A 19,205-nucleotide genomic window follows, 5' to 3' on the forward strand; every position below is an offset into this window, starting at 1 on the left:
GGTTTTTTTTTTTAACATGACTACTATTACTAACTGCCTACATTATTACATATCAGCCCTATACTCTCAGTACATCTTAGTCGACTTTACAATTTTGTCCCATATCTAGCTTTTCTACACCTTTTATCTAAAATTCTACCATTTTCTTGGCCTTGCATTCAAAATACTACATGAAGCATTTTATTCACGTACAGATTCCCGCTTTGCAGTGTCATGTCACTGGTTTTTTTCATTTCCTCAGCAAGTGTGCATGCTCGATTAACTTTAAGCCTCTTTAGCCCTCTGCTGGTGCATACCCATACCTGCAGCTACTCCGCACTTCTGTGGGAATCTAAACCTTCTGTCTCAGTCATATCTGGAATATTATTTTCTTATTTTTAATTTTTCAGATTAATTTCAGTGTAAGTGTGCTCATAGCTGTTAAGTATTTTACAGTCATAGCTTCAGCATTAGTTTTAACTGTGGGGTCTTTGTCAGGACAAGCTTAATAAACACATGCACCAGAGTCCTTGTTGCATTGATAAAATGAATCAAATTCATCTACAAGCTGCCTTCTGTTGCATTTATGCCAGCTTCCCAAAAATGGTTATCACAGCTTGTTTTAGCCAGCTTTAGTCTGTACTTTCTCATTTCTCTAGTGTATACTGGCCCCGAATAAGAACTCCTTTTCTTTGTTGCTGTGATCAGGTTACAGACATGTTGGCCTGTCTGGTTATCTGGGCTAATGCTGGCTATTCATACTGTGGATTAGTGACAAAATACAGCCCTGTCACCCAGCCCTAATCACACAATATAGTAAGCACCTGCCAAGACGTGCTGACATCTTTGTCTTTGTTCTTCCTTTCATATTCCCTTATTTCTTTTCATATTAAAATGTGTTCTCATTGAAGCACATGGATAAGATCCAGTTCAACTGTGGTACCTGATTTAAGCTGGTGAGCAATTACCTCTCCACAATGGCTCCAGTGTCCTCCTTTACTTAGACTTAACAGAGAAAAACTACACTCACTGGCCACTTCATCAGGTACGTCTGTTTAATTGGTCATTAACATTAATAAGAAATCAGCCATTCAAATGGCACCTGCTTAATGCATTTAGCCATGTTAAAATGATCAAGACGACCTGCTGAAGTTCAGACTCGGCATCAGAAGGGGGACGAAAGGGTTTTAAGTGATTTTGAGCATAGCACAGTTGTTGGTTCCGGATGGGCTGGTCTAAGGATTTCAGAATATACTGATCTGCTGAGATTTACCGAAACAACCATCTCCAGAGTTCACAGAATGGTCTGAAAAATGAGTGGTTGTTCCCTGAGCTATAATATAATGCTTTGACTGCTTCGAGCTGATAGGAAGACAACAGTAAGTCAAATAACTACTCACTACAACAAAGGTATGAATGTAGAACATGTCCAACTTTAAAGCAGAAGGGCTACAGCAGCAGAAGACCACACCTCTCCTGTCAGCCAGTTCACACAGGCTCATTAAAACTGGACAAGACTAGAAAAAAAGTTGCCTGTTATGACAAGTCTTGATTTTCAACATTCAGATGGTCAAAATTTGTCAAAAACAAGATGAAAACACAGATCCTGGCTTCTATCACCTGCTTAGTCTGAGGGTGGTGGAGTACTTCAGCATCGTTCAAACACCACAGCCTACCTGAGTGTTGTTGCTGAGCATGTCCAGTCCTTTGTGACCATCTTCTGGCTGCATGTTACAAATCAAATCATTTCAAACTGGTTTCTTGAACACGACAGGGAGCTCACTTTACAGTAACCAGATCTCAGTTCTCTTAGAACACTTATCTTGAAACCCAACAGACAAAAAAATAAATTAACACAAATGAAATGACAATTTCAATAAAAATATTATTATTATTTTAATTGTTTATGTATTGCTCTATAACAGAGCAGCAGCTCAAGGTTTGGCACTTGACTTTCTAACATTATGTGCGAGAATCAGATATAAGCACACAAAAACATTCACAACCACTGTTTTGCTTTCCTAACCTTGTTAAGGCTACAGTATAACGTGGTCTCTCATAGACGCTCCTCTAGAGATATGACAACAGTCATAAAAGAAAACAGTGACCATTAGTAAATATATTAAAGATCATCTGTGCAAATACCTCAATTTGAGATGCTTAAGACATGAATCTACCATGTTACACACCTGCAAGAAAGCATTGCGTAATTAAAAAAAAGGACGTCAAAACGTCATTTTTAGGAAAATTGATTAAAAGAACATTTTTGACATCAGCTATTACGATTATCGTTAAAGTTGCAAGTTTTCTAAAATAGAGTTGGAATAAAATGAGAACAAGACTACAACCTACTGAAACACATTTCAGCACTTATCCACTCGATCTATAAGGTGGCAACACTTGTCTTGAAATGAAGTGCATTTTAAGCACATTGCATGCATTCTTAACAGTTAAAAATAATTTTATAGTGGATTAACCCAGCGTGTTTTAATGTTATCACAGAGTCTACTGATGTTCTAGTCTCAAAACAAGAAGACGAATGGCCATGCATGTAACGCTGGTTTTGTGCGTTTTCTGTTCAGCTTAATAAATTATTTTCACAAATGATTCTTTAATATAAACACGAGCCCCTTTCAGACATGCACGTCTTTCGATTAATCTGCTGCAATCGCTTCATGGCTAAACACAAATCTGTATCCCATTATCGATTCCATTTCTATAGCTTCCTGCATTTTGCCTATTTTAATATTGGTTGTTGTCACTTGTTGCACTTTTTACTTATATGAAGAAATTTGGGGTGAGGGCAAAGCTATTAAAACAGACTTTTTCTCCTCAATATTGCCAGTTGATCAAAGAAAGTCATTGGGTTTCTCTGTATAATTCTGAGGGTCTAATCGGTACAATACAGAGTGCTTTGCAGCAGTTACCTTTACAAATCGCTTTGAACTTGGCATAGTTATGAAGGTTTGCAGTCACATTAATGGACAGGTTTGTTAGACCAGAACTGTGCATGCCTCTCGTGCATCTCAGTGGGTCTCTCAACTCACCAGAGGATGACATAAAAAGCAGCCATTTTAATCAACCATTTTAAATTTGTTATGAGATTAAAACATTTCCACATGATGCATTTTTGCTATGCCAGAAGAGAGATCTCTTTCATGTCTAAGAGGGGCAGCGTGAAGCCTTCTCACCAGACCCACAAATATCGTGTTTGTAGCGTAGCTGTGTTTGTCACAGTCCCGAGTATGTCTGAATTCAATTGTTAGTGACATTAACTTAAAATTAACCCATGCCAGAATGCCACAATGCAATCAGCCGAGAGGCTGATGAAGCCAGTAATGTTTCGCATCCCGTGTCTGGAAAGGGTTCAAAACTGCCTGATGTGTTGTTTTTGTTCTGAATCAAGGGCAGATGTTGCCTTTGCTAGCCACAGAACAGACACTTATGGCAGTTATTTCAGTGTCTGTGAGCAGAACAAACAGAAATCCTGCTGACCACTCACGAAAAAATTAAAAACAGTAGTAACGCCCCCCCCCCCCAGTGATTCTGTAAGGCAGAGACACGTGACAGTCTTTGATGTGAAAATCCTATGTTTGTCTGGCGGACTGCCCAGATTTCTACCAGCTTAAAGTGAAAAGTTCACAGAGAACATTACAGTCTTCACTGTGAAGACTTTTGTAAAACCTTGGCTTCCACTACAATGGCAGGATTCTCGATGTCTGCTTTGCTCTGAACCATCCTCAGCTCCAGTTGTGCAGGGGTAGGCCTTTTCCCGGGGCCAGCCATTTCTGAAAAAGAGGGAGACATTTAAGGGAAACAAACAGGTTTTTGCCCTGTGGTGAACTAAACAAACAAGAACTCAAAGGATAGGTTATACACAGTCACAAAGCTATTTGTTTCAAAATATAAAAAGCTTTTACTAAATATAAACAACAGAAGCAAAAAGTGCCCCAGTAAACAACTTGAAGACAAAGTAAAAAAACCTGATGACAAACTGAAGTCACTGGATACACGCACAAACCCTACCATTGGCATAAGTAATGGTCCTCTTAATGACATGGTGCATGACAGAAACAGTCTTCTCACAGGCAGTCTGTTAAAAAGGAAGATTAGTTTAGCTATGATTCATATATTATCTGCATTTGACTGAAAACACTTATGTGTTGCTGACCTTCAGGTCCTTGGGGTGTTGATGAGTCCAGGCTAACATCAGGGCAGCAAAAAGGTCTCCTGTTCCCACAAATACAGCATCGACTTTGGGGATATCCATGCAGATTTTCTGATCTGTGTTGGTCCCATCTGGTTTCTCTGCAGTGACGAGGACAAACGGAGCTGTTATCCTAATTTTATAGGTTACTCTGTTGATCCTACACGAGGACTGCATCCCCACAGGGGCAGGGATAGCTCAGTAGGTAAAGTATCGCCCCATGATCGGAAGGTCGGCGGTTCGAATCCACTTAACGGCTACCCTGAGGTACCCCTGAGCAAGGTACCGTCCCTACACACTGCTCCCCGGGCGCCTGCTTAGTGGGCTGCCCACTGCTTCACAGAGTGAATGGGTCAAATGCAGAGAAAAACAAGTAATTTCCCCATGGGGATCAATAAAGTATCCATTATTATTATTATTATTATTATTATTTATAGCCATTTTGACAAAGTCAGCCTGATACTTTACTTATTTTTTGGCTTCCAAGAGCCACCAGGAACTGGTCCCCTTGTTTTGATGGAAGGTCTGTACTAGTGAGGACCACGGTCTCTGGACCCATTTTATGAAGCAGGTCCATCACCTGCAGAACAGATAAAAATCCCATTTTCTCAAACTTTGTCATTCGTGATGCCACAAATTAAATCTAAACACAGCCAAACAAAATATTTCTGATATTCACCTCAATAGCATCTTCCTCAGTGTTAATTTTCCTCCCAGTTAAGAGCCTATGAAAAATAATGTCACAAAAAAGCAACAATGCTTGCCATTTTGCATCTTTTAATTAGTTTTTACAGCGTATTTTTAAGCTTCTGTAAAAATAAAAAAAATAAAAAAAGATCATTATTCTTTTATTCTTCGATGTAAAAACTGTTTAAAATGCACTCACTCTGCTTCAAACTGGTTGGGAGTCAGGATGTCAGCCAAAGGCACTACTTTGTTCTTGTAGACTGGCAGCAGGTTCTCTGGAACATACTGAGCAAGCAACAACAACAAAATACATAAATCTGATTTCCCAACCTGTCTACAAGTAACAAATGGAAATTGTTATACAGTCCAAAATGACTAAACAAATCCTACACTGTAATTCAAGAGTGCGCTGAAGAGCACAAAAAGAACATGACACTGTTCATTAAACTGTCAGCAGCTGGATGTGTGTGGATAACTGCTTACCATAGCACCCTGGTCTCCCATAACAGGATCACAAACTGGAAAGAAGAAATTTTAAAAATGAGGCTTAAAAAAAAAGTTCACTTTTTAAAATGGAAAATCCAATCTGACACTCACCGTACACCAAGCTGGGATTGGCCTTCTTCAGCTCCTTAATAATATCAACCACTGTCACCAGGAAGGAGATGTCCCTGCTGTATCCTTTGGGAAGAAATTTTGGGTTAACCTGAACTGCAGCATTGCCACACACACACACACACACAATTTCTAGTTTCTGAGCTTCCTAAAGTTTGGTATGAGATTTTTGGACCTCGGTCACACAGACAACAACCACTGGTCATAAGGTAAAAATGTGTTGTTGGTGACACCTGCTGTGTAACTGAACTGTAAGCTGATCTAAAGTTCCAGTAATGAAGGCCAAAGACCAAGTCTGTACTAATGAGGACCGCAGTCTCTGGAACCATTTTATGAAGCAAGTGCATCACCTGGAGAATAGAAAAAAAAAATCAAATTTTCTGAAGCTTTGTTAATCCTGATGACAAAATTAAATACAAGTGCAGCAAAATGTGAAAGTGAATCCAAATTTTTTCTGATATTCACCTCAGCAGAATCTACCTCTTTCTGGTGACTGCCAGGCACTAGAGAAAACTCGCATCCGGGTTGGCAAGTGATTGCTGGAGGTTGCTAGTGCAAAATTGGTCACAAAAAGGTATATGCTGTTGCACCAAAAAGGTGCTTTGATCGCTAGTAGACTGCTGTAGTTGCTAATAGCTTGCTTGGACGTCTGTAGTTTTCGCTATGACTGAATGCAAATGGGAAGTATTTGCAGACAAGACAGCATTTTTCCATGCAAACAGTGGGTGACCATGGCAATCTTCTAGCAACCAAAGCAATCACAAGGAGGCTCCTGGTACAGCACCCTCTCTGACCCCTCAGTGATAAAGCCTACCTCCATCAGGTGTGTTGTAACGTAATGTCCCACCCAGCCTTATCAGATCAATGCCGCCCACATTAAACTTATACTAATAAAATAATACTGAAAGGAGACACTCCTTAAACTCACCTGTGAGGATGTAGTCATAATGGTTCACATTGTTGAGCTTAATACCCTCATAGAGCACATTCAGTTCTTCTGCTGTCAGTACTTGCCCCTTCCAGTGGCCGTAGCCTGGGCAGAGATAAAAAATAAATAAATAAAACTGATGAAATTTTTCCATTGCTAAATCTGATCTGATTTGGTTAACTCTCTTATTTCAAGGATGTTTTGTGTTAAAGTCTAAAACCATGATTTTAGACCTTTTGAGGATAAATGAGGAAGGAGGACACACATTTGCACTACTTAACCTAATAGAAGGGCTCATATATTGCATTAGCCCTACTGTGCATAAATCAACTTAGCAGACATTGCCATCCTTTCTCTGTTTTTCCATCGACCTAATTCCCTCTGCTGAGGTCCCTCTCCCCTTTGTACTTAGCAGGGCCTCCGCAGCTACTGAATGGAAAGCTTGTATCCTGGCTGCCAGCTCGCCTTTCTTTGTCCCTCTTTCACTATTAAACTAGAATAAACCCTAAAAGCTGTTCTGACTACAAATGACTGCACACAAAATGGACACACAAACACTCCTGTATACCAGAGGAAAAAATATAAGAGCTCACACAGAGCCCAAACTTGAACACGAGCCAGCGAGTTAGCCTCCTGCAGAGAGGACTTAACAGAAAGCTCACAGCAAAGCAGCAGTTTGTGCTGTGGTTGGGGGCGCTTCCACTGAAACTGGAACATTTCAGAATTTTAATCTTTAAACATACCGGAAATAAGATGAAGGGTCACATTCAAAGTATGATCGAATGTTCAAAACTCATCAGCTTCCCATTTGTATTGGTTCAAGTGATTTCTGTGTAGGCCTCCTGCTCCTGCAGAGAAAAGCGCATTCTTTGCATACTTCAACACATGAACCCCAACTAATAATCCCATCATCTCAGCAGGTGTGTTGATTAGGGGGGAGAAATGCCAACAAACTAAATGTGGGGCAAAGGTTATATCTGTATGGGGTAATTTACTAATGCTGAGGTGTAAACTGAAACCTTGAGAAATTTCACAAACAAAAAAACAAAAAAAACAAAAAAAAAAGTCATGTAGGTTACAGGTTTTGCAACTACTCTGGCTTGTTGTGATAGGATGCAACTGTCATCATAGGCTCATGTATCATATCTGTCCAAACTGTCTTCCGTCTCCTCCTGAGCCACATGATTCATGTGGAGAGTCACATGTGCCCTGTTTAACTTGCTTTATCCCTCATCGTTTTCCCTTCATGCATAATTGAAAATTAACTTGCATAACCTCTCTGAGCATCGGCTTCCACCAGTAACACACATTTCCTGCTCTTTTCCAGCATTTTCATTTCTTTGTGATAGCTTTCACTGTAATCTGCTGAAGTCTGCACAGCTTGTGACTTTATGGCTACTCCTGGTTCAGTGCATCTTAGGCAGCAAAAAATTGTGACAGGTTTTGCTGCTTTCTTAACAGCTAAGTGTTTGTCCTGCAGTGCTGACTTTAAAAAAAAAAAAAAAAAAGTAACTCTAGCCTTGAGCCCACTAGTGTAACTGCCATATTTCTTTTCTTAATGACATTTTCACTGTCTAATTGTGTGACTATTGCACAATATACTTGTGAGAACATGCATGTATTCACAAATAGATTTTTTTTTTTTTAAAGGTAAATGAAAAGACAGTGGTTGGGGAAAAAAAAAAAAAAAAAAAAAAAAAAAACCCACACCAGTTGCTTAAGAATCACTCGCTTGAAGTAATCTCCAAGATCAGTAGCGATTGCAAGCAAGTAAACATTGACTTGGGATGCCTGTGGCTCAGGAGGAAAAGTGGGTCATCCACTAATTGGAGGGTTAAAGGTTTGATCATTGGCTGCTTCAGTCTGCATGCCAAAGTATCCTTGGGCAAGATACCGAACCCCAAGTTGGTCTGATGCATCCACCAGAGTGCCAGTGTTTCACAAAAAATACTTAAGTGTATGAGTCAGCCATGTCATATAAAGTGCTTTGAGTGCTCCGGTAGAAAAGTGCTCAATAAGAATCAGTCCATTTACTTTCCATTGCTGAGATTTCTACCATAGCATCAGGAATGCTCACATTTTTTGCTTTGGGGTCAAACAAGTAAAAACCATTATAATCTGTCAATCAAAAATATTTTTCAAATTGATTTTTTATTTCATCCAGCTGCTTAGAGGAGTCTTTGAAGACTCCACAGATACTATTTGAACAACAATACATCCTGATCTTTAGACAGTATCTCGAGATACAAAATATAAAGAAATTAGGGGTAAGGAAAATGAGATGTGGGTATTGAAATGTGCAAACATCCATGGAAATACAATATAGAAGGCAAAAAACAGAGTCTGTACAATTCTAACGAGCTTGAAAATCAGTCAATCACAGTTTGAATGCTCTTAGGCAACTTTCTTGTAATTTAACTAGTCTTCAGGAATAGTCTTCCAAGCGTCTTGAAGGACATTCAAAGCTCTTCTTTGGAGGTTTACTTGCTTTTGTTCTGAATTTTCATTCATCACACCATAAGACTCATTGCCACTGATCTTCAGTCTAGTTATTGGGTAATTTGGCAATTTGACAGCGACCATTGAGACCATTTCTGACGAGGCTTCGGTGAAGAGTACACGGATCAACTGAAGGTCCAGATGAATCTCTCGGGTCCTGTGTCAGGTTTTTTCCTGGGTGTTTTTTTATTTTTTAAGGCCATGGCTTTCAGATACTGTTCAGCTTTTTTGTTTTTCCAAGACCTGCAAGTTCTCAGATTTTTAAGGACATACTTTTCCTGTTGAACAGGAGTTTTTCCTTCCCACTGTCACCAAGTGCTTGCTCATACGGGGTTGTCTGATTGTTGGTGTTACAATATAAAGTGACTTGATGAGACTGTTGATATGAACTAGCGCTAAATAAAAACAAAAATAATTGAATTAATATGTTCATCTCTTTATCTGTTTATTAAGTGGCTGAACAGACAAAACGGTCTGAAAATGGTCAGGTACACGGAATGAACATAAGTGAAAAACAGCCAGTGCCCTTTGAAAAACTTTTAAAAACTTCTTAAGAAACTTTAAAGAACTGCTGCTCAAAACCTATTTGTCAAAAAAATGACAAGAAAGTCCGGCTCCTTCGAAGCAAAATATAAAGAAAAGAGAGTGTGCCTCAAGACATTTCCACAGTACTGCAAATGATATTAGCAGAACATATTTCTGGTTTAATATATAAGGGATACAGACTGGGGCTACCAGATATTAAGCCAATACAATGATTAGCTTTCTGGGAGAGTCCTGGTAGAAGTAAGGCCTGTGGGCAGTTATTTTGAACCTGCTCTCTAACTGAACAGTGGGAGAGACAGAAGACATTTTAAAGGTTTTCTGTTTTTGTCCCAAAATAAGGTTGAAAAGTTTCACCTGTGCACACTGTAAGTTGCACAACATTATAGCTTCACAAACGGCTTGTTGTTGAGTGCGAACTAGACTGAGAAGCACCATGTTTATTTACATGATGGATACAGTAATCCAAGAAAAACAATAAGTAAAAGATATGCCAGCCGTTAAAACTGCTGTGAATCTCTACAGTCTGCATTCACCAACATGTTCCCTGTTAGGACTGTCAATCAAGCCTCTTTGGCGAGAGGAGTGAAACAACCATCGTCTTTGCCTTTGTGAAATTCTCCCACAGACGTCTATTCAGGACTCAGAGTGCTGTGTGTCTCCTTTGTAATGCCTGCTGTGCTAACCAGCCGCAGTGATTCCTTTAAGCTCTTAGCTGTTACTTTGGGGATCCTTTTAGCGCATTGAACAGTGTCCATTTGGTCTCTGGACTGGAGATATCTGTATGATAATCAACATCGATATGGTCATCTTTACAATGATCATCTAGATAATGCTAAACAGTCTGCAGGTACTTTAATTCCCTTCTATCCTAAATCTATTTCTGCCATCTAAATATAACATCTTTAAAGTTTGTATAGCGATACCCTGTGTCCACTGTCTGGACTACTGCGTGGACATAAAATTCCTGTCCTACAGTAATTTAACCAGAATACAAATAGTTGACAGCCAGTTGAATTGAGTCCCCTAAAGTTGTGGTCATTGACAAAGAGTTATTCAGACTGCTGGCAACATGCTGACAATTTATCTGAATTTACAAATGTTACAGCAATTATTTGCAGCCCTTCAACAATCTCTCTGAGAGTGACTACAGTCACTCCAAGTCAGACTTCAACTGTTTGCAGAAAAGTTGCCTCCCATCAGGAAACCTGTGCAATTCCCTTGTGATTGGATGTGGCTTTGCAACAAGCTCAAGCTCTGGGCAACCACTTAGTCACCCAAAGTTACAATCGGTTACATAATGTATAAATTCATTACAATCAAGGGGCAGACACAGACTTTACTTTTGCAGATGCAAGAAGTGTTCGTTTTATCAGCAAATTTTGGTTTTGTTTTAGTTAATGTTTAGACTAAAACATCGATTAGGTTTGGTAATTTATCTAAATTCTTTCAGTTTAGTTTATAAGTCACCTAAAAAGTATAAACTTACAGTATCCTAAATCTAATACCACATGTCAGCACTTCTCTTCCTCCTAAGCGTTGACATTTTGTTGCACTTTATGACGAACAGGAAGCATGAAGGTTACCGTATTTTTCGGACCATAAGGTGCACCGGATTATAAGGCGCACTGTCGATGAATGGGTCTTTTTTTCCATACAAAAGGCGCAAAAAGCAAAACAAAACAGTCAGATAAGTCAAACTTTACTCAACTCATTCTTCTCTTTATGTTATGCTAACATAGCTGTGTCGCTAGCGATCACGTTGCATATCATAATATACCAGCTAGTTCAATTTCAGTAACCCTACAAATGTCACTGCTGTTTAGTTTTCTGTCTTCATTTAAGTTGGAAGTGATAGCCGAGCTGTACGTCTTAATTTTTCCAGAAATCTCTCAGTCAGAACATGGTATATCATGTTTAGGTGGAAACTAGCGAGCTAACTTCCTGCTAACTTCTAACTCCGTTGAATTTAATAAATTCTGTTTTCATGAATGCCTAGATGTTAAATTTAATTGTTACACCTGGTAAAGCAGCAATGCTGATCATTTTATTAAAGATGAAATAATTTAGACAGTTTTAATTCTCAGTGATGCCGCATTATTCGTTTGACTTTGAGACCTGAAGCTGACAGAGTTTTGGACCCAGATTACTCCACGAGGCTCCTGACTATGGTAGCCGTAATGCTCCGACAATCCATCAAGCGGTGTGGCTTCATAGCTTACCAAAGTCGTACTAAAACATTTTTTGACAGATTTTTGAGCGTGTACCACAAAATCGGTTCTAGATCAGTAAGCACAACCAGAATTCATACATAAGGTGCACTGGATTATAAGGCACACTGTCAATTTTTGAAGAAAATTAAAGGATTTTAAGTGCGCCATTTAGTGTGGTAAATACGGTAGGTGAACCCCCCCCCCCCTTTGCAATGCTGTTTGTTGGGCACAGATCAAATTGTGGATGTCCTTGTATATGTGCCAATAGTATGGGCTCAAATTCCTCAAAAAAATAAATATTTTTTACTTCTAAATCAGAATCTGTATGTGTAAAAAGAATTTGTGTGTGTGTAAAAAAAAAGATTTGTGTGTGGACTTAGCCAAAAAATACGTGCTTTTGTCCTCGTGCGTTAGTTTTCATTTATACATAGTCTTGTTTTTGTAAGGAAAAAAAAAGCTTGCTGGCTAAAACTACTGGTGAACGAAATTAAAACTGGATGCAAGGAAGTTGCTGTTCTATTTTCACTCGTGTGACTGAGCCATTCACTTGTTTGGAATTAGGAGGTAGTTTTGCGAAGATAGGTGCGTTGGATGGTTTTTCGGTTGAGATGATTTAATGGAAGTTTACTCGCCAAATGTTATCTAGGGATAGTGGTGCATGAGATGAGCCCTGTTGTTTGTAGTATTCCCAGAGATTTAATAAAATATTGATATTTGTGTCTCTGTGCCAATACAATATCTCCAAACAGAATACTCACAACAATCTTGTGCCAATTTTTACCCCAACCTTACACAATATACAGGTAAAGTCATCAAATCACACAGCGCCGTCACATGGATATGCTCAGAGTTTGGATTTATCTGCTTTTTCACAGCTGAGTAACCTGAGAGCTGAAGAAGGCGATTCCTAGAAAAACATTAACTTCTCTAGTTCTCCCCCTCTAAACCTGGCTGATGGTCACAGTGACTGTCTTTCACTGAGTCGCATATAGCAATACTAACAAGCCAAAGTATACAGACAGAGATAACTCCCCTGTACAGCTAGCAAAATAGTCCCAATGCATGCGTGCAAAGAAGTCTTCTTTTAATCTTTTGACCAACCAAAAAAAGTTGCATGTATCCTTAAATGCCCCTAAAATGTACTTAAATCCATCTACTCTGTTAAACTTAAGCCGTTATATTTTAACCAACTATGGCAAACTGGATGCAAGAGACCTAACTGGATGAGAACGGACGATTGTTTTTCCGCCCTTACAAAAGCTTTCAATAAATGATTTCCATATCCGATCCATGTAATATAGCAGCAGTGACAAAAGTTAATGGTCCAACCAACCAGCATAAAAAGGCTGAGTTGTTACACAAGTAGAAAAAGGAGTCAATCGACTTTATGATAATGAATGAAAAGCACTTTGCTGCTCCATTAAAATCACTCAGCCAACCTGTGTGATTGGAGAACTGCACCGAGTTGATGGAGTCCACTTCAAAGCCCAGCACCTGGGAAGAGAGACATGAAGCAGCTGTTAAAACAGAGAACAATGGGCTCCGTCTTGCACTCTGTCTAAATGAATCACACTGCACTGCGGGAACAGCACGCTGAAGGTGAACCACTGTGAGAACAAGTCAACATTCAGAGTTTCAAAGTTTCAGCTCCCTCTTTCTGACAGCTTCAACAGTTTTTTCCATTTCACAAAATCGCATGTTTGACAAGAACTTTTGCATAATTTAGTTTCTAAATAGCTCCTTCTGTGGACTGTTGACTCCAGTTATCAAACTTGTTTGATAAGAAGAACAATAAAGTGGATTATAATGTAAGATGATGTCACGCAACCACAATTAAATAAGTTACCAGGGAATTCTGATCATTTTTAAGGATGCACTATTGTAAGGGGCAAACACAGACATTAACCAGTGAAAGTGAAGAAGGAGATTATCTGTTTCTTCTTATCAGTTTTGTTAAGAAAGACTTTGATTTCAAATAATTCCTATATATTCATATTTCTATTAAATAACAAAAGTTAATTTATTTTCAAATATCAATATAGATCAGATACATTTCCCTAACGTGTTAAATTAGATTTTTTTTAAAAAGATGAAAATGGGAACGCTATAATGTGATGTAATCACTGACAATGAGTGGTATATTAGTAACAATGAGAATCATGCTGGAATATTTCAGCTCCAGTTTAACTAATATTAAACAGCATTTGTTGTTGTATTTTTAGGTTTACAGTCGTTTAGTGGGATTAGGGTTAGGGTGGAAAATGGAAAAAGGGCCTTTGATGTTTCTCAGAAAATGTTACAAAATCTCATAAATCAGGAAGTGTCGCTGTGGACCGGTGCTAGATTTTCTACGTTTTCGTTACAAGTTAGATGCTGTTTCCCTCCCCGTCTCTCTCTCTTTGGACTACAGAGGGTTGTTTGAAACTACCACCTGAACGTTAGATCCGGTTCTTCTTACCTGCAGCGGGAATGTTGCCGACTTGTTCCCAACGTATCCCCTGACAACGTGACTCTGAATGGACAACACGCGACACTCCATTATAGTCGACCTGCGTTTAAAAAAAAAACACCTGACTGATTCACTTTACCCTAAAGCAGTATTAAAGACGAGGGCAGACTGAAGCAAGCAGAAACTTAGCATGTGGGGAATAAGTCCCGCTTTGAAGGACAGCAGCTGTGCTGCCGAGTCACATTTACGGCTTTTTTTCTTCAGGCAGCTAGGAGGACTCCTAAGTGGAGCATTCACAGACTCACCAGGAATGTGGGGAAACTGGGTTGCAAACACAAAGGGGGTTCCCGTTGTTGACTGAAGTTTATCAGTGATTATTTTTTGTATGTGATAGGAAAACACCTTTTCCACAAAATAAACGATCGACATAGACATAGATATATTTTAAGACAACTGAAACAGCCACATACAGGCAAAAACAATAAATTTATTTCACAATCTCCAGAGAACATTAATTATATTAATATATACTGATGATTGAAAGCCTACTTAAATTTTGTTCAAAAATTTCAAGAATACAAAAAGAGCCCAGAAAAATCTTGTTTAACATATGTAACATATATGTTCAACATATGGTTGATTGGGGCATATATGAGAAAAATGAATCGTTTTCACTGTCATTTCACTATATTATTATTGTAGGATGTATAATTTGAAAATAGGTTTTGGTTTGAATAATTATGGATAAACTAAGCATACTTTGAATTATTATTTTTATGGTTAAAATAACTAACTTGGTTAATCGGAGGAGGATTTTTAATGGGGGACTACTGGTCTGATTGAATCCTAAGAACAGTTGTAGGAGGATGGGCAGGCAGGTGAGTTGATGAGATCTCAGATGAAGGGGAAGACCAGCTTGACCAGCTCAGGTGGGTTATTCTGGAGAAGGAACCACCCCTCAGTGTGATGGGGAACACTGGAAAACAGAGAAATGTAGAAACGGGAACACTTAAATGAACATGAGGAAGTTAAGGGCCTGATTACCACACTGACATAAAAGACAAGCTGGACGAGAGTGGATGTTAGAGCTGATTTAAATACTGGGTGAAAATGAGCCTTGATGAGCAGCAGGTGTGATGACCAAGCGTGGGAAACAAGGACTCCACCTATAAGCAGACCTTCACCTGCCCAGCCCTATGTAGACTTTGGACAAAGGGAAAAACACAAAACAGCAAACAGACAGGTGGAGGATTATGATGCTAAACTCTGGGTACTAACGGAGGGATCAGAGACACAAACCGCAGAAATGAGCTTCTAAATCGTACCTGGCCTCTCCCTTAAAGAAAGCGTGAGGAATTTGGTTACTCAGGAGGGATTAAGAACAGAGCTGCTACTCCTCCACATCAAAAGAACCAGTTGATGAGATTCAATTATTGGGCTAAGCCTCTTGGAACACCTCCTAAGTGAGGTGTTCCAGGCATGTCCTACCAAGAGGAGACCCCGGGGCATACATGTTGGGGAGATTATATCCTTCAGCTGCTTGGAAACACCTCAGTTTCACCCCGAAGGAGATTGGGGAGGTGGACAGGGAGAGGGCAGTCTGGGCATCTCTGGTTAAATTGCAGCCTCCTAACCTGGACACAGACAAGCAGAAGAAAATGGATAGAGTGATGTCCAACACATAATTGGGGCAATAGCTAAGGTTAAGGTTTGGTGTTTCTGATCCAGAAACAACACCAACACGATGATATCAAATCGTGCGATGGACGGATGGATAGATTTCTATCATTTAATATTCTGTACCATTTATCTAAACTGTGTTTGAGTAAATGAGACAATATCATCTGTGTGCAAGGCTTTGCTAACCATAAAAAAGCTCAATCTTGCAGCCGAAAGTATTCAGTGTGTTCTTTATACTCTATATCAGTGATTTCTAAGCGCAGATTCGAAATTAATGACAAAAATGTTCAAGGACAAGCTGGATTTGTGAGTGAGATACTGCTTTGGAGACTCAGTTTTGACTGGTGACACAATAACCTCAAACCTGGCGCTTCTATATTTCATACTGGCTCACTTTCCAATGTAGTTGTAACTAATGTAATCATGTAGCCTCCATTCTGGGCCATGACATGAGTCATCTAATAAAGCTGGGTACTTTAAACATGTGCAGCTGTGCCATGACAATATCAGCTACTTCCACAGCTGAGGGAGTTATTGTGACGGTGAGGAAGGTCAGGGTTATCGTGTACAGACTGTGAACTGATTATTAAAACCTTGAGTAATGAAGATTCTCAGGAATGAGCACACAATCTTAATTCTCAACGACAAAGCACTTCAGTTTGAGCATGAAAAAAAAAGTATGATATACGTGCTTACATCAGTGATCAAATGTTCTGTTCCAGTCACTGCTGATGCCAAACAATATGCCATTCCTCCCTAGAATATGATGTAACTTTCACTTAACCAGACAGTAGTTAACATCATCAGTATTGTGTAATGTTTTTTTTAAACTTTATGCCAAGAAATCGAACACAAAAAATGCTCCTATCACCCTTCATTTACTCGGTGGGCTACAATGATTGTCTAAAAAGAATCAGACTATCAGACTAGCAGTTAAAGGTCAAAGGTCAAATAAATATATTAACTAATGCAAAGTACCAATGGCTAAATGCTGTGATATAATGTCTTCTATTACCACTGATTTACTCTTATGATCTACAGTAGATTCCATATAACTGAAGTGATGAGAATATTTGCTACCACCAGGGGGCCCAAATCAGCAGAGCTCTGTTTGGTATTTAAATGAATGAACAGGAGATGTTACCTGAAAAATCACAGAAGATGTAAAGCATGTAGTACACTGAAAGAGGAGACTTTAAGTTTATGTATTTTACTTTAGTATATTATCAACACACCCACGCGGGACTCATGAGTGAGTGTTTTCCTAGTTCTGGTCCCAAGCCCAGATAAAGAAAAAGAACGGTATGCAGCGTAAAATCTTTGCCAAATCAAATATGTGGATCAGAAAAGATACAAACAGCTGTGACGACAGAAAAAAAGAGTAATGACACGAGGTAAAGACACAAGATTCAGTCACCGAAATCAGGCCTTATATAATCAAACAAGTCTCACTTTTTAAAGGGATACCTGGGTTTTTGGTCTGTCTTTACCTATTAATGTCTGTTCAAACAACGTACGCCCACAGCTATGACCCCAAGAGATGATAACACACAAAGAAAGCATTGCATGCTTCCGTGCAAGCAGTGGCACAAAGACCATATTGAATCATGTCAGGCTTTTAATGTCTTTTAAACTCCCCCATTAAAAATTAATCAGCAGATGTCAGAGGAGGAGAGAATGGAAGTCTCAGTGAGGAGGGTGAAATCAGGAGGCAGCTGAAGGGTGGACTGCACAGACCACAGAGCACGGAGCGTCCGACATCTGGACGAGGAGCACAGAAGCCAACAGAGAATAGCAGAACCAGGTGGATGAGCGGAAATTGTTAATAAAACGCACACGGAGCAGCGGCAGAGAGAAACTTAAGATACAGCTGGTAATGTTTTTCACTGTTACAGCGAAAAACAGGCGAGCCCATATCTGTAGCATCTGATATAAAATGAGGATTTAACGCCTGAATTTGAGGTTGAAAATCCTTGTTGGTGTCCAGCAGTTAATGAGTGGTTAGTGTGCAGCTTTTAGTGAGAAGAAAAAAGGGCCTGCAGTGGCATGTAGTGATACACCTGGGTGGTATCAGTGTGCTAATGAAGGTGTTCCTGTGTTTGGAGGGAAAGGCATGAAGTTGCATGTCGTGTAAACAGCAGTGGAGGAAGTTTGGCCTTTGAAGTGGAAAAATATTACATTGCAAAAATTCTCCATACAACTAAGTTTTGCATGACGACTTCTAGAAAATAAAGGTACATCAGTATAATAAAGGTATACTTCAGTATTATTATTATATTATTATTAGATGCAGAAAAATGCCTCTTGTAAGTGTTACATTTCAGCTTATTATATATATTCTAAGGCTACTTTACCTAAATATCTAATCAGCCAATTACATGGCAGCAACTCAGTGCATATTGTGGACCTGCTGAAGCTCAACCGAGCATCAGAATGAGGAACAAAAGGCAATTCACGTGACTTTGGATGCAGACTCGTTGTTGGAGCCAGACAAGCTGGTCTGGTTATAACAGAAGCTGTTGATCTGCAGGGATTTTCAAACACAAACATCTCCAGAAGTTACAGAGAATGGTCCAAAAGAAGAGAAAATATCCAGTGAGCGCCAGTCCAATGTGTGAGAATACCTGTTGATTCCAGACATCAGGAGAGAATGTACAAACTGCTTTGAGCTGACAGGAAGGCAACAGCAACGTGAATAATCACTCATCTCTGAAACTATAACAGGTCAAACCTTGAAGCAGATGGGCTCCAGCAGCAGAAAACCACACCGGGTGACACTCCTGTCTGATAAGAACAGGAAAGTGAAGCTACAGTTCACACGGTTTCAACAAAATTGGACAAAATAAGACTGGAAACATGTTGTTTGTTTATTTGATGAGTCTTGATTTCTGCTAAAGCATTCAGATAGTTAGGTAGGAACTCGGCGTAAACAACCTGAAACAACCATGTTGTTTTTATTAACATTAATAATAATAATTAATATATATTTTGGCACACTTTCCACCCAGAATCACCAACTGAGCATTGCCATCCAGAAGGAGAAAGCTCACGCTGGTTTCTTGAACATGACAGTGAGTTTTGCTGTGCTCAAATGGCCTCCACAGTCACCAGATCACAATCCAGCAGAGCAGCACTGGAATGTGGTAAAGATTGGCATCATCGTGCAGCTGATGTTATCGTGTCAATATGCACCAAAATCTCAGAGGAATCTTTCCAGGATTTGTGCCACAAATACTTACGGCAGTTTCAATTTATTTCAGAAAATTGGAACACTATATGAATTAGCAAAGGTATGCTGTAAAAGTAAAAAGGTCAGAAAACTGCAAAACTGTTATCTATTAACACAGCAAGGTTAACTGTTCTTTATTGTAATAATATCTAATCATTAATTAGATTGAATAAAAT

General features: G+C 39.2%; 1 protein-coding gene across 1 annotated transcript; it reads right to left on the bottom strand.

Moving 5' to 3' along the window:
• Positions 1 to 1,856: 1,856 nt before the first annotated feature.
• On the bottom strand, positions 1,857 to 14,390 carry LOC101468798 (pyridoxal kinase). The gene is made up of 11 exons (XM_004575458.3): positions 14,130 to 14,390; positions 13,111 to 13,165; positions 6,417 to 6,521; positions 5,471 to 5,554; positions 5,357 to 5,391; positions 5,073 to 5,158; positions 4,866 to 4,911; positions 4,655 to 4,766; positions 4,151 to 4,287; positions 4,006 to 4,072; positions 1,857 to 3,767 (listed from the first exon to the last, which is right to left on the bottom strand). The coding sequence occupies exons 1-11, from the start codon at positions 14,208 to 14,210 to the stop codon at positions 3,640 to 3,642; spliced, it is 936 nt and encodes a 311-aa protein (XP_004575515.1). The 5' UTR covers positions 14,211 to 14,390; the 3' UTR covers positions 1,857 to 3,639.
• Positions 14,391 to 19,205: the final 4,815 nt, after the last annotated feature.

Source organism: Maylandia zebra, linkage group LG16 (genome assembly GCF_041146795.1).
Source record: "Maylandia zebra isolate NMK-2024a linkage group LG16, Mzebra_GT3a, whole genome shotgun sequence".
Classification (NCBI taxonomy): domain Eukaryota; kingdom Metazoa; phylum Chordata; class Actinopteri; order Cichliformes; family Cichlidae; genus Maylandia; species Maylandia zebra.